General features: G+C 48.8%; 1 protein-coding gene across 5 annotated transcripts in view; it reads left to right on the forward strand.

Moving 5' to 3' along the window:
• The window catches only part of AFAP1L2 (actin filament associated protein 1 like 2), a gene marked incomplete at both ends in the record, with an annotated part of 85,572 nt that overhangs the window by 46,934 nt on the left and 22,902 nt on the right, over nucleotides 1–15,736 (forward strand). For 3 of the 5 annotated variants that reach the window (XM_084245627.1, XM_084245628.1, XM_084245629.1), the window contains 3 exons: nucleotides 6,360–6,488; nucleotides 12,558–12,632; nucleotides 13,986–14,080. In XM_084245627.1, coding sequence (XP_084101753.1) covers nucleotides 6,360–6,488; nucleotides 12,558–12,632; nucleotides 13,986–14,080 — 299 coding nt within the window. Of the gene's footprint in view, nucleotides 1–6,359; nucleotides 6,489–12,557; nucleotides 12,633–13,985; nucleotides 14,081–15,736 lie in introns of those variants that run through there. The other 2 variants (XM_084245626.1, XM_084245630.1) reach the window with 1 other exon arrangement.

Consider the following 15,736-nt stretch of genomic DNA (forward strand, 5'->3'; position numbering starts at 1 on the left):
ATCAAACTAGACAATAAAATCAAACTATGTAAATTATACCCTTTTTTGTTTAAGAAAAACTCACTTCCTCATTAATGCAAATAAACAAAATGGGGGCTGTGTACTTCATGAAACATTTTCCAACCACAGGAAGGATACAGCTCTAACACAGGTGGCCACGTGGGTGAGCCGGGGGGCCTTGCACATAGTGACAGAACCTGGTCACAAAGGTCCTCATACTGTGTGATCCCATTTAGCATGAAATATCCAGAATTGGCAATTTCATGCAGACACACAACAAAATTGGTGGTTGCCACAAATTAGGGAGAGGAAGAAGTGGAGAGCTACTGCCTAGTGAGTTTGTTTCAGATGATTCGAAAGTTCTGGAATTAGTGGCAGTGATAGTTGCCTGACATTGGGGATGCACTTAATGCCATTAACCCCATAAGAAACAACAAAAAGGCCCACATGCTCTTTGCCTGCCAGGTGCACAGCAGGTGCTTGGTAAGCACTCGGCCTGTATTTGGGGCAGCCGAAGGAGGAGGGTTGGGGCTGATGGCTCTCTTCTTGGATGAAGGGAGGACTTGAGGGTGCTGTATTTCCCCCCTCCACTGCCACCAGTAAATGCAGTTGCTCATCACAGAAACTTCCGCCAGGTTTGTAACTTTGCTTGGTCCCAGCAGTTGGGTGGATGCAAGTCTTGATCTTGGGGACTGTTGGAGTGCAAGAGGAGAACTGTCTTCGTGCTGAAGGACTAGGTCAGCCGAGTTTCATGTTCGGAAGGAAAACCATGCTCAACCTGGGTCTCCAGCAAATACAGCTGAATAAATAAAAATGTGCATAAAACAGCAGGGGCCGCCTGAAGAGCAGCTTTTCCAGCATGCCGGGAAGGCATTTATGGTTGGGAAACTAGTCACCAAAAAGCAAGGCTCCTGGCGATGAGGAAACCCCAGGGGAGGCGGTCACCCCAGCCGGCTTCGCCAGCGCCCAGGGCAATGAATCGGCAGCTGAGCAGGCCTGCTCTGCGTGGGCCTTTGGGGTCGGAACAAAAATCTTATTGATGATTTGTCAGAGCCTGGGCAGACAACTCTGAACTTTTAACAGAGCCAGGATGGAAAGCCCACACAAGGGCTTACAGTTTCCAGAATGAACAACACGCTTATTTTTCCCTCCCTCCACGAGAGGACCAGAGGAAGACACCAACATGAGAAGTGGGGGCGGTGGGGAGAGGGAAGGGGGACCAGTGCCTTCCAGCGTCTCAATGAAATGGCCACATTCCTCCCCAGCACCGCCGCCTCGTGGGCTCGGAAGGTTGGCGGGCGCTGGGGCCTGACGTTTGTTGATTGTTATCTCCAAGTCTGTAGCTGGACTCGGGGCATGATGATGGCTGGAGTCACTGGCCTTGGCCGTGTGGGAGACCCGAACTACGAAGGCTGACCTTTGGCCAGATGGGCCAGGGTCTACCCCAGAGATGGACTTGGCACCCACAGAGGCCACTGGGGTAACTGGCTTTGACAGTGAGGCACCCAGGGAGGCAAATGCTGCCAAAACCCCTGGACGGGGGGCAGCTTTGTGAGGAAGGGACCAGCATGGAACTCGGAGGGTGAGGTGGGGCCCCTGGGGAAGGCGGGTGACATGTGGGCGTTTTGACTATCTGGCTCCCAGCCCTGCCTCTTGTCAGCCTTGGTGCTTACGCTTCAGCCAGCAGAGCCCCTTTAGAGGAAAGGGATGCACCTCTGCTTTCTCCATCCTTCTGGCCCGTTGGTTCCCTGATGGCAGGGACCACGGCCTGCTGGCTCACGTGGCGTCCCCAGGCTGCAGCCACCAGGGGCATCTTCTCTTCAAGGCTGCACATCTGACGTTCGCAGCACAAGTCCCACAGCCTCTACCTGTCGTGGGACACGTGGCCCATCCCCCTGCCTTGTGGAGTTGGACGGAACAAAGAGCAAAGGCCGTGGTCCAGAGACACTCCCTGGCAGTTGGGAGTGACTGTGGTCAGTGGGCAGCTGGTGCCCTGGACCTGGCATGCCTGTGTCTGAGCCCAGTGCCACGCCTAGCTGCAGGGTGACCCAACTGGGTTGCAGTTCAGTCTCGGGAGTCCAGTTCCATACTGCATTGCAGGTGGTGGGGAGAATTGGAAATGGTCAGGGGTGCTGCAGTCTCCTGGGTGCCCCCCATTGTGATTAGGTGGTCATTCCCATCTGCAGTAACTGGCCTCCCTTCCTGGTCTCCTCCCCACTCTGTAGCCCACTTGAAAACAGTATTAGAGACCTTCCCCATGGCATTACCTGGAGCCTTCAGGCTTAGGTGCTAACTCCTTAGGGAAATAGATAATAGCCCTTATCATCTGCCCCCCATGATCTCATTCCACAGGTCTGGCCCCAGAGCCCACCTTCTCCCCTTTCACAGCCACGCGCCCCTGTACCCCATGCTGTGTGCCCTGATGCACAGAGCTACTGGGGTCTTCAGATAGCACCCTGTGTGCTTTCAGCTCTTACGTCTTCAGAACATCCCACTCCCTTTACCCAAAACACCTCTGCCTCTTCCTGGTGAGCTCGTGTGCACTCCTCAGGGGCCAGCTTATAAATTCCTTTCCCTGGTAATTCCGAGTTTCTCTGTTTTCTGGGTACCTCCCCAATCCATGGAGACAGTCCTGAATTCTCTCTTCCCTGTGTACACACCGAGTCCCCTTTTCCAGTTGGTGGGCCCCAGGAAGCCTGGGGACTCCACTAGGTCACCTTTGTCTCCTCCTTTTACCCTTTGGCTTAGCACATAGTTGCTCACGTGACAACACAAAGCCTGATTCCAGGAATCAGGGAGCTTTGGGGAAGAGCTGAGGATGTGGAAGTGAAGAGACACTTTCGGTTTTTACTCTTTTTTTTCTTTTTGTTTTGTTGGGTTAGCTCAGAAGTGGCAGCAGTAACAGCCTGGCAGAGAGCAGAGGGTCAGGAGGAAGGCAGCTCCAGGATCTAATTGCCTGGCAAGGCCCCTTCATTTTTCCTTATTTACTGTAGCTCGGTTCAAGGCCCAGTGTCCTTCTCTCACGATCGTCCTTTGTTTTCCTGGTTGGACTTTAAGCTCACTGCTCTTCAGCCAGTTGGGTTCCTGCAGCCAGCAGGAAACTCATCAACAGCTGTTCATAACAAAACAAAAAACAACTCTTAAGGCCCTTGACCTACTGCCGCCTCTTCCCAGAAGCCTTCTGGGCCGGCCAAGGACTCCTGTCTGGCCTCCTCACTCTGCGGTGGGGGCACCTGTGCACCCCCTGGCCTTTTGGTGCTGCGCCCTGTAAACAGCTTCGCCTGTGCTGCTCTGGCCCCCTCAGCGAGCTTGCAAAGCTCAGGCACAAGTCCCCACTCTCCTTTCCAGTTACCCAGTAAGTTTAGGGAAACTTACTGGGAGGCCCCACCCGAACTGATTTTTGGGTTCTGAGAGATCTTGGTGGTGCCCTTTCAAAACCCACTCCGTTAAGAGTCTAACTGGATTTAAATAAATTGGGGGAAAGCCGGAGCCTCTTAGGAACCCCGGCAGTGTTCTTCCCGATCCCCAGGGATGAGGCACGAGACTGCTTAGACTCCCCCTTTTTCCCCCCCAACCCCCCACTTGGCTCCCAGAGGCAGAGCACGCTTGGCACTGACCTCAGTGGAACCTGCTTGGCTCTTGAGCCTTTACCAGGACGCTGAATGCGGAGAGAGGAGGTTTCTGTGCTTTTTAAGCTTTGGTCAATTCTTCCACGAGCAGGCCAGCCTGTGAGAGTGGCCCATTCACCTGAGCCAGCTGGCGGTCCCTGGGGTTTGATCTGACAGTCACGCTCCCTCTGCTGTTACCACTTTCTCCCCAGATACACCCTAGCCTCCCCCCTCTTCCTCCACTGGCCTCCCAGTCAATGGCTGCATTCATTCCAAGGAGTCTGGGTTTGCAGGAATGGAGCTCAGAGGCCACTGGCCCACAAAGATCCAAGGCGTGTTTGAACAGAAACAGGCTACTGGGCTCTCTCTCTTGGAGCAGGAGCGCGCAAGGGCTGCTTCTTCTAAAGAGGGAGTTAGGGCTGTTGGGCTGGGGAGCCAGGCCTTCAGAGGATGCAGGATGAAGGCTACGCAGAGGTATTGGTGGCGTGTTGCCAAGAGCTCAGCCTTGGAGGCAAACAGGAAACCAGCCCCTTGCCATGGGCCATGGGGGGACCTTATGGGCCTTTGCCGAGCCACCAGGCCCACATCAGCAAAATGGGCATGATGATGCTTACTGCTTAGAATGGTTGCGAACTAGTAGATGTTGAACAAGTTTATTCCCTCATTTATTCCACAAACATTCATCCAACACATAGAGCCAAAGATATAAGCTAGGTACAATCCTGACTCGCTGAGCTAACAGACTAGACAAGGGGGCGACAAACATACAATTTAAAAATGAGCAGGATAAATAAAACGATTTCTTTCTTCATTGTTGATTTGCTCATTTATAGATTTTATTTTAAAATGTTCTTTTTATGAATTATATAATTCTTACATCATTTTTCATTTTTGCATAATGTATGCATTTTCATTTTGGTTATATTCCCCATACAATTCCCACCCTATTATAAAATGTTATTAATAAATTGTGATTAGGGCTATGAAGGCAGAAATTAAATGTTGAGATAGAGAATAAAAAGAAACGTGTTTTGGACAAGGGAAGGCTACTCTGAGGACGTGACCCTCCTTTTTCCCTTCTTTTTTTTTTTTTTTTTTTTTCTGTAAAGGGGAACTAAAAGAGGATACTACTGGTGGAGAAATAAATAACTGATGATGCCACAGGGTGAGACGAAAAATCAGGATGTCTTACACAGCAAAGAAAACCATCACTGAGTGAAAGGCACCCTACAGAATAGGAGACACTAATTTGGAAATCATATCTGATAGGGGGTTTTATCTAAAACAAAGGGCTCATGCAATTCTGTAGCAGAAATACAATCTGATTAAAAAATGGGCAAAAGATCTGCATAGACATCTCTCTAAAGAAGACATCCAGCTAGATGACCTTGCTAAAAGTTGGCAAGCTCTGCTTAGCCTTTGAAAAGGTGCTCAGACTCACTACTCATCAGGGAAATACAAATCAACACGACAGTGAGGTACCCCCTCTCGCCTCTTTAGAATGGCTGTCCTCAAAAAGATGAGAAATAACAAGTGTTATTTCTACTCCACTAGGGAAAGGAAATTGGTGCAGACGCTCTAGAAAGCACTATAGTGGTCTCAAGGTTCAAAGTAGAACTACCCTAAACAACCAGGATGAGAAGATCACCACACTCTGGCTACTGTTGAGATTCATAAGTTCAGTCAAGAAGAGCTTCACAGATTCATTCTTTGCAACAACCTCAGGAGACGGGCTGGGTCTTCTCCACTTGACAGATAAGGAAACAGCCCGGTGAGCTTGCATCGCTGCCCTGGTTCCCATGGCAGGTGACACAGGCTCTGTCAGGAGCTCGTGGCTGCTGTGTGGGCACAGTCTCCAGCGTGGCCTCTTACTGGTTTCCACTGGTTCTTAGTGTTGGCCACATACTGGAACCACTTGAAAAGGTTTAATGATGACTGGTTCCTGGGTTTCACTCCTAGAAATTCAGGACCATCTGTGTGGGCATCAGGAGTTTTAGAAGCTGTCCAGATGATTCCAGTGCAACCAGGATTGGAAAGGGGTGTTTACAACCCCCAAGGAACTGCTACCTGAGGGGCAGATTCTGAAGAGCCAGCCAGGTGGGGAGGGCCAGAGGAGGGCCCCATTGGCAAAAGCAGTGCCATGTTCGAGTAGAGGTCTTGGTCACTCGCAGTAACAGCAGTTGTGATGGCTATGCCTCAGCCAGGGCTCTTATCCATCATCTGACCTCTGGATCTATGGCACTGGACCCCTTAATAAGTTTGGGATTTGGTGACAGTTGAAGTGACTCCATCATGGGAGGCTTTTGTTTGCCCAAGCATGGTTTTGGATGGGTCGTGTCTATTTCTACAGAGAAAACATAATCCCTGTTTCATCTCCTTGGAGTGACTATTCACCATCTTTGGGGCAAGGATTAACCATCAGGTCTCTTCTGATGGTTGCAGGTTCACTTTATCCAGACCCCAAGCTGTTTATGAGTGACCTTTCTCAAGGGAGAAAATTCAGTTTCCAGACTCTTTCTGACTGGGTAGACTGAGTTGGACTGCCTTCCACTGTCCCTCCACAAAACCCATGTTTTCCTTGCACTGGGAATCCACATTTTGGCTGGGCACCCCTACATGCTGCCAGACTACCCCCAAACTCCTCCTTTGGGAATCAGGGTCAGTGGGTAGCTCCAGGAGCTGGGAGTGTATCTGCACTGGGCCTTTGGAGAAAAGGCAGCTGCTATAAGGCTTGTCTGTTTTCTGTCCCAGCCCTGGAGCAGCTGCTGACAGAGCTGGAGGACTTTCTCAAGATCCTGGACCAGGAGAACCTGAGTAGCACAGCCCTGGTGAAGAAGTGTGGCCTGGCCGAGCTCCTCCGGCTCTACACCAAGAGCAGCAGTAAGTGTGGTCCCGGGGCTCGGGGAGGATCCCGCAGAAACAAGATGGTTGCATTAGTCCACTCGGCCCACACACTGGGCGTCGTGGCCAACATTCAGTCCTGTAGTTCTGGGGGCCAGCAGTCTGAACCCAGGGTGTGGCAGGGTTGTGGATGGCTGTCTTCTCCCTGGTCTTTACACCAGCTTCTCTCTCTGTGTTTGCATCAAAATCTCCTTTTCTTACAAGGACACCAGTCACCTGGGGTTAGGGCCACCCAGTGGCCTCTCTTAATGTTGACGACCTCTTTCAAGACCCTGCTCCACATGCAACCACATTCTGAGGTTTTGAGACTTAGGACTTGACATATAATTTGGAGGGGACACTGCCCAGGCCAGAACAATAGGGCAGGAATGATGTAACTGGAGGGGGGAGCCACAGAAGTCCCTAACAATTGACACAGTGCCCATGAGGGAGGTGTTAGTGTTTTTAATGCGCTCTCCCTGCTGGTTGGGAGTAGAGAAAGGCTAATAAGCTCTTATAATAACAGCTAAGGCTTAATTGAATACTTCCTACCTGTGCTCGTATTAACTTGTTTCATCTTCCCGACACCGCTATGAGGTCAGTGTTATTATAGATGAAAAAACAGAGACCCAGAGAGTTTAAATAACTTTCCCAGTGTCGTAGAGCCCAAGTTCATGATTTCTTCTGTATTTTTATTAGTATCAATTTTAGATACAACCAAGTACATGGATCTCAAGCATTCAAATTACAGAGTTTTGACAGTGGCATATACCTGTGTACCTATCACCCAAGTCAAGAAATAGAACATTTCTATGTCTTCCAGAACATTCCAGAAAAGTTCTTTGTTGCCACTTCCTCACCTTACCCCCCCAAGGCAGCCATCCTGATTTCTCTCTCCATAGATTACCATGGCCTTCCCTGGAGCTTCACATAAATAGAATCATACAGTATAGATTTTATGTCTATGTTCTTTTCACTCAGGAGATCCACCCATGCTGTGGGATGTGCCTGTAGTTCCTTCATTGCTGAGTAGTTTTTTATCCTGTGAAGAGACTCAGACTGTCTATGCATTTCCTTGTGGATGTGCCTTTGGTTGTTCACAGATTTGGGTTATTATGAACAATAAGCCTGCTCTGAACATACTTTCAGGGTTTCTCGTGGGGACAGATGGTTTTGTTTCTAGCATATTCAGACAAACTTTTCAAAGGAAACCTTGTGAAATCAAGGCGGTTTAGTTGAATTTATCTATCTATTGGATGTTGGAGAATTAGAAGTGACGTCTGAGGACAGAAAGGGAGGGACCAAGAGTAGATATCTAACCCATCCTCGAGACAGGAACAGCTGAAATCCGTGCTCCAGTCCTCAGTCAGGAAATCTGCCCTTCCTGCCAGCCTGAATCCACCAGGCTACATCTGAAGGCCCTGTTCTTTGTTCCCAGTGGAACAAGTTTCTGTTCTCTGAGTGACAGAGAATCATAAAGCTGCAGCGTGTTGCTATATGCCTGGCAGCCTGCCTTCTGTGGAATCATCCTGGCTCCTCTCAGCCTTTCATCAGAGACACTTTCTGGAGCCCCTCTGTCGCCCTTGCAGCTCCCCGAGCCAGCCTGTGGTTCCCAGGCCCCTCCTGGCTTTGTAGTGAGCGTTGGCTGGCCTGCCACTGAGTGTGGTCAGCAGCACATCAAAGAAAGCCCTCCGTGGGAATGGCAGGTGGGAAATCCACATTACAAGGCAGGTGAGTTGGAGCGGGATGAGTCACTCCCGGAAGGATTTGTCAGTGGAACTCTTTAAAAAGCATTACCCCCCACCCCATGCCAGTTGGCTGTGCACCCCTTGAGAATGTTTGGTGATAAAAAATATCTCTTTTGGGAGAATCCCTCTGTGATGGTATCTGATCATGATTCCTAGCTCTAACTCTCTGTCTGAACCCCCTGAATTGTGTTCCCTTTTTGGCTTAATGCAGCATTCCTGTAGAATGATCTTTGTTTCACCCTGGATCTGGGTATATTCTGTTTTTATAAAGTCAGGCCTGTACCAACTTGGTGTTTGCAGCCTGCAGGTGGCTGTTGGGAACTGGCCAGCAGCCAGTTGTAACTGTGTGAATCTCCCCCAGAGCACCACCCAGACCCCTACAAATGTGTACAGCTGTATGAAACCCATGGCTGCTACTTCCATTCCCAGCTCTGATATCCACTTACAAATAGCCACTGTTAGAGAACTTCCCTTCTGATCCTCCTTGTGGCACGTCAATAAGCAGAGAAGTTAAACAGGTTTCCCCCACTATCCGAAAAGAGAATGTTACTATTTGGTAGGTAATTTGGGGGGCCTGGGAATGCGCAAAAAAATTCCATATAAATTAGTGGGAATAGCATTTCCAGACCCCAAAAGTAACCTACCAAATCATACCAAATAAGAAGTTCTACTTTCAGAGAGTGGGGGAAACCTGTAACTTCAGCTACCGTTTGGTTGACCCTGCCCCAGGGCTGTGTTTTCTGGAATGATGTGATCACGTCATATAATTTCGTCCCAAATCATTGAGGAAGTTGTTGTTATCCCCATCTTACCAACCAGGGAACCAAAAATCACTTGTTTGAGGCTCATGGTCATGAGCAGCAGATCAAGGGCTGGGCAGGGCAGGGGAACCTCACCATGAAATGTCCTGAATACCCCACATTCCTGATTGATCTGCCCCATATTGATGGTTGTGCTGTGAGGACTGAATCCAATCCCTACCCCCTAAATTAAAGCATCCAAATTCCTCTGTCAGTTCTCCAGGCCTGCCTCACTGTGTATCTTCTAGTATCTTCCAGAAAATTAGGTTAGGCTGATCATCCCATGAGAGTCCATGGTCTACACTGACTAACCTATTGTTTACTCCCATACATTTGGGGGAAAGGGAAAGAGAGAAAAAGAGCCTTTTTTGAAATGGAATTGTCCATTTGGTTTTCTCACCTTTTAATACTGTCACTGGAAATTTCTACTCTCTGTGCTTTTTGTCTAAATGGTGACATCCAGACATGGGTTTTAGAGGGCCTGCTGTTCCTGCTTTCACCTATGAGCTGTGTCACCCATGAGCTGTGGGGCCCCTAATGCCCTGCTTGGAAACTGGGGAAGTTTCTGGAGCTGCCCCGCCAATAGTTTCAAATGTTCTGTCATCCAAAGAGGGGGACCATGTCCCTCTACCCGACCCCTTACTCAGCTCTCATGGAAGGAACACCTTCTACAAAGAAGGCCTTTCTGTTTTCTGCTATCACCCCAGCACCCAGCATAGTGCTGGTGTTTAGTACACTTCTGAAGATGAGAGGACGAAAGAAGGTTCTCTACCCTAGGAATGTCACCTCCCTCCAGCCATGGGACTGCTTAGCAGCCTCCCCTTTTCAGGGCCAAGTGCATAGGGCTTCTCCATCATTATAGAAGGTTCTGGAACATCTTACGCCGTTAGACTAGAACTGGATTAGCAACCCTCTAGAAATCAAAACCTGGTCAGTCATGGCCAGCAGAGCACCTGGCAAGGTGGCTGGTGGAGTCTTCTGTGTTAATTACAAGTGGCCATCTTGTGGAGGAAGCACTTGCTTAGCATCCGGCAGTAAAAAAATAACAATATCTTACTGTTTTTTTTTCGTTTTTTGGTTTTGTTGTTTTTTTTGTATCAGAGTGTGGGCTTGGTCAACAATATGAAAAAAGAAATGAACATAAAATGAATGTTAAACATGATTTCCTTCTATTCATTTTGATCTTTTTTTGTTTTTTTTTTTTAAGATTTATTTATTTATGCATACAAGAACTGGGGTACAGGCCAGAGGTGTTGGGGGGGGCGGGTGAGAGGATTCACCAGAGACAGAGTGGGGAACAGAACAGGTGGGTTGACTGACTAGATAGCGGGCGAGTCAGGAGCGGTCTGCTATGCCATGTGGGTTACTCCCGGGCCGGTTGGGGATCGAACTCATGCTGCAGAGGCTGCAGACAGCTTCATAACTTGTGTCTTAACTCCTTGCACCACCGGGGAAGCCTCTATTCATTTTGATCTTGATCAGTGTCATCTTGGTATCTTCTGTAATTGTGGTTTGCCTCTTATTCTGCTTTTATCTTTACATTTTGAACTGTTCCTTGTGCACATTTCCAAGTATTGTCTCTCTCTCTCTGTGTGTGTGTGTGTGTGTGTGTGCGTGCGCGTGCACTCCAAGGCCCGATCCTTTAGTTTTCAGTCTCAGATATCCCTGTAAAGGCAGACATAGAGTTACATTGTCATTTTTTCACAGTTGGGTCCTGTCCACTGATGGATGAACAAGAATGTTCAACCAATGCCCCATCTGTAGGCATCTATGTGTTTTTTTGTTTTTTTGTTTTTTAAAAACAAAAACTCCTCATTCAACATTGCAGTGAATATCCTCAAAATTTTGTTTACAAGCTAAAGTGATCTTCTGGATAAATGTTTGGCAGTAGACATGCTGGGTCAAAGAAAATGAACACATTAAATTATCCTCCAAAATTATTTCCAAAATGGTTGTGCCAGTTGACACATTCTCCAGTGATCCGTTTTTAAAGGTGACATGCTGTTACATCTGATTTATTTCACCAATTTCCCGTTATTTAGCCTATGAGTAATCCTTGTGTTTTAGGCTGTCATTTTAAATCTTTGATAGCTGTATGATTACTTCAGTTTTTCAAATGCCCTAATACTTGAATCTTGTACTCTTGAAAACTTGAGGGTTAGGTGGAAACAGACAATATTTCATCACAACTGTTTCCCACACTCTAATAGCAAAAAAGCCAAGGCACACAAGTTAGGTGTTTTGCCCAGAACGACCCAGTTTATGGCAGAGCTTGGCCAACACCCCCATATCCTACCTCCCACTGTTGACCATCTGTCCCCTGTACCATGTTCTGGCAAAGGCACTAATCCCTCTGGGTCTCAGTCAGTAGAAGTTTGTAATTTGTGGTTGTGTTTAGACCTCATCCTTCCCTTCCATTAGTTGTAGTAGGCCATGGTCTAGGGGCGACATTGTCGATCAGTCCTGGCAGGGCTGGGAGCTGAGGTGGCAGTCCCATAGCTGATGGCAGAGGACAGATCCAATGAGTCAGCCTCCTGTTCCCCTGGGTTCTGGGCTGTTTTTCCAGGCCTATTGGCTGGGGTCCAGCAGTCAGGAGCATGGATGCTGCACTGCCTCCTTTGCCAGGAGTTAGAATTGGCTCCTTTGGCTTAGTAACTCAGTCCGCAACCACTGGAATTTATCAGCCACAAGTTTCTAGGAAATGCAAACTAAGGGCCTCAGAAAGAAATGCAGAAGGATTTCCAAGATGAGAAACACTAAGATGAACTTCCTCTGCGGGCTTCTGAAGAAAAAGTCTTTGGGACATTAGAAACCAAGCGTGAGGAGACTGGCCTCTCTCTGCCCGGGCACTAAGAAGGTGATTTTGCTCACAGAAATGATATTAAAGGATGCTGTTCTGTTCAGGTGCAGGGTATAATCAATGTGGAACAGCAGGAGGCTGGTGGTGCCCCTTCTAATTTTTAGCATCCTTACCCCTCCAAACCCAAAGTTCATGTTTTGGCTATCTAGGCCTCCACAGTGGTACCCCAACTAGAGTTCTGGGGGCTAAATTTTCAAACCTTCAACATAATCTATCTTGTGTAGGCATTGCTCTGATTAGCCCCTACAAGTAATTCAGACTAGGATGAGAGTGACTGTATGAAAATGTTTTACAATTTAAATGAATGCTATAAACCCAGAGAAAGCTCTGCTTTGCAGAGTGCGATGCGCATCTCTGAGTTATGGGTCACTTTCCACTTAAGGCTTTCATTCCTGAAGCTGCTAGCCTCCACCCCACACATCTCCCTTCTGCTAGAAAGCTACCATTCAAGTAGATATTTCTTTCTTTCTATTTTTTTTTTTTTTTTGAAATTTGTCAACTCATGCTACAATGGACTCTTTCAATCAACTCAAAAAATGTTCTGTGCTTTTACTGGAACCCAAGCAGATGACAATGTCTCTGGGGAGATGCTATTTCTCTCCCGACTGATTTTCCTTCATGAAACCACATGAATGTCGTGTCTTCCACTCTTCCTTGGCAGGTTCTGATGAGGAGTATATTTATATGAACAAAGTGACTGTCAACAAGCAACCAAATGCTGAGTCCCAAGACAAAGGTATGGGGCTGGGCATGCCGATGGCCTGGCCAGGTGTCCCAGGATAAGGGGGCGGGGCGGGGGAGGGTTAAACCTCATTTGTCTCACCCCCTCCTTCTCCCATCCGGCAACACAGACAGGCCTAGTGCGACTATTTTTGGAAGTTCCATTTTGGTGGATGGTATTTTAGGTTGGTATATTTTGGGATATTTCATCGGACCACCTCCTTGCCTTGTAAAGGTCTGGCGTTCCCTTCATGGATAAGGAATCTGTCCCTAAAATCTCGCAACTTCCCAGCATTATCCCACAAATAGGAAGTCATAATTCAAATGTTCTAAGAAGCCAGCTGTGTATGGTGTTGATCCCACGGTTCCAGATTTATGTCTTTTGATAGAAGTCTGGATTTTATGGTGGTGAGGTCTGAGGGCCTGGGGATAGGAAATGACATCAGCAACTGCCTTAATAGTCAAAGGTTTTGTTCAAGGGTGCCCTCTTGGGCAGAACATTTTTTCTTCCATTAGAGGGACACAGTGCATTTTCCTTGGTGTCTTCTGCTCTATTCTGCTCTCTGCTTTTCTCTGAAAACCTTCCGGAGGGGTCTGGCAGGTCCTAGAAAGGCTCGGAGGTTTGCCCAGCTCTCTAGTTGGAGAGAAGAGAGATTAGAAGCCTCTCTTCCAACTCCCAGCCTGAAGTTGCAATACAAAGGTGCAGAGAGGTGGGACCATACACTCAGCACACTCAGTCCTTGCACCAAGCAAAGTTTAAGGCTTGGCCTCAAACATCAGCTGTCAAAACCCTGAGGTCAAATATAGCTGAGTCTGTCCCGGGGCTGGCTGGGCTGCCCCTTGAAATCAACAGACTCAGGAGGGCCTTTGGTGCCTTTTCCTTCAAAACACACAAGAAATGTGGCCCAACCTACTTCCTGCCCCACTGCCAAGCCTGAGGCTCAGCAGAACTCATCTGCGTAAAAGCAGTCACTGCCTGGGGTCATTGCCTTCCGGCTAAGCTGTGCCATGGAAAGAACCTTAATCACAGGGTCGGTGCCATGCGTGTCTCAATATAGTGACCACTGGCAGCAACTCTGCTTGCTGGAGCTCTGTGGCCAGGCCATTTTTGACACAAAGCAGGTGGAGGAGAAAGGATAGAGCCTTCCAGAAACCCCAAACCAGTTCCTGCTGAGGAATCTGCCCCAAACCTGGGCCACCACTGTACCCTATTCTTGGAGGCAAAACAAAACTGGCTCCAGGCTGAGCCTGGCCTGGTAATTAACATCTCAAACTGACCCTGGGGGGTCCTGGTGACCAGACAGCCTGGATAATGAAACCCTGCTGGGAGGCTGGCCTCCCCTCACCCTCTCCTGCTTGCTTCACACAGCACCTGAGGAGCAGAAGCCACTGGCCAATGGGGAGCCTGGCCAACACTCCTCACCTCCTCAGAAGAGTCTTCCAGACCTTCCACCACCCAAGATCGTAAGTGTAATTCAAGCCCTCCAATTTTCCCTGACTCGAGTCTTAGGAGCTTCCAGTTGTTTTCCCAGGTGTCAGTCCACCTATGTCGTGCATTTTCTGAGCATCTACTCTGTGCAGAGCATGGGACAAGGCACTGGGATGGACAGCAAAAGGAAGCCTGCCTTCAGAGGACATGGGCTCAGGGTTACGTTACCCAAGATGCTCAGGGTGACGGAACTGGGCGATGGGGGAGATTGCCTTTGTCAAGTGCCATTGTGTGTCTGAGGCTTTTCCAGAAGGACTGTGTATACCTGTAGTTAACAGCAGGTCACAGTGAACTCTTACAAATGTGAATCTTACAATACAATACTTTCTGCTTGAAACTCATCATGACTCTTACTGACCGTAGGAAAAAACATCCATGGTCCTTAACTTGGCTCTAGGCCCAACCACATCCCAGCCTTATTACATTTGTTTTCCCTGTTCTCCCTCTGGGCCTGGATTGTACTACATGGTCAGGCCTGTCTTCCTGGGTCCTGGCTTGTTAAAGACTGCCACCTCATCATCAATCATTTTTAGACTTCTCTGCCTTGCCTATAGAAGGCATCCCACCACCACTCTGCCCCAGTTACTGTCTGTCCCAATTATCCCCTCCATGGCACTTGCCTCCATTGATATGGCCTTGCTTATTATTTGCTTCCCAGACAAGATGTAATCTCCCTGAAACAGAGACCATGCCTCTCAGTGTTTGGTGTCCTGTGTCTGTCCATACACAGCACATGCATCTGCCCAGACATAGAGGGAAGTGTAGAAACACAGACTTGGATTCAGAACCTAGCCGTTTCCAGGGCCTAGCTCTGCTGTTTGACCTTGAGCAAGTAAGTTAAGGTCTGGCATTTAAATAAAAGGATGTGACCATCTCCTAAGGTTGTCTTATTCAGTGAGCTAAGGCTGGGTGTGGACTCCTCCAGGGTATTTGGTGAGCTAAATAGCAGTGTTTATATCTCATGGACAAGGAAACCGAGAATCATGCTTTTAGAGTTGAAATGTTATATAGCCTTGAAGTGGCAGAGCCAGAATTTGGATCCAAGTTCTTCGCTCCCTAGGGGTTGGCTGGGGGAGTGGGGCAGGGGGGTGGCTTCCTGGAGGGTGTGAGCCAGTGGGGGAAGGATGTATATGGCTAGCTGCAATTTGGGGGCCAGCAGCCACTGGAGGCTATGATTCCAAGGTCAGCGACTGCCAGTAGACACCTCCTGTGGCATCTGGGGACTAAGCTCATGCCTTGCTGAGGGTGTCTGGGCTCCTCCTGAGGCCTCTGCCGGCAGGCAGTTCTACAGCACCTGGGACAGTGCCCCTGCTCCCACGATGTGCCTCAAGCTGGGTGACACCTGACAGGGACTCACCATCAGGCCAGGTGAGACTCAATGGACTGATCTGGGTCTTGGCTGCCCCCACTATGCTGATGACACTGGTGACCCCCACACTGTAGCTGCTATCCCCATCTCGTACGTGATGGAACAGGGTCCACCTGCCATTGGGGGCAGATTTTTGTCACTGTGTTTCCAATGACAAAGCAGGCTCCTCAGTTACCACTGCCGGGCAGGGTCCCGGCGCTGGGCAGCAGCAGGCCCAGATCTGAACGCAGGTGCTTGGGTTCCAGGCCACTCTGCGCCTCCA

This window comes from Talpa europaea, assembly GCF_964194135.1.
Source record: "Talpa europaea genome assembly, chromosome: 10".
Taxonomy (NCBI): Eukaryota; Metazoa; Chordata; class Mammalia; order Eulipotyphla; family Talpidae; genus Talpa; species Talpa europaea.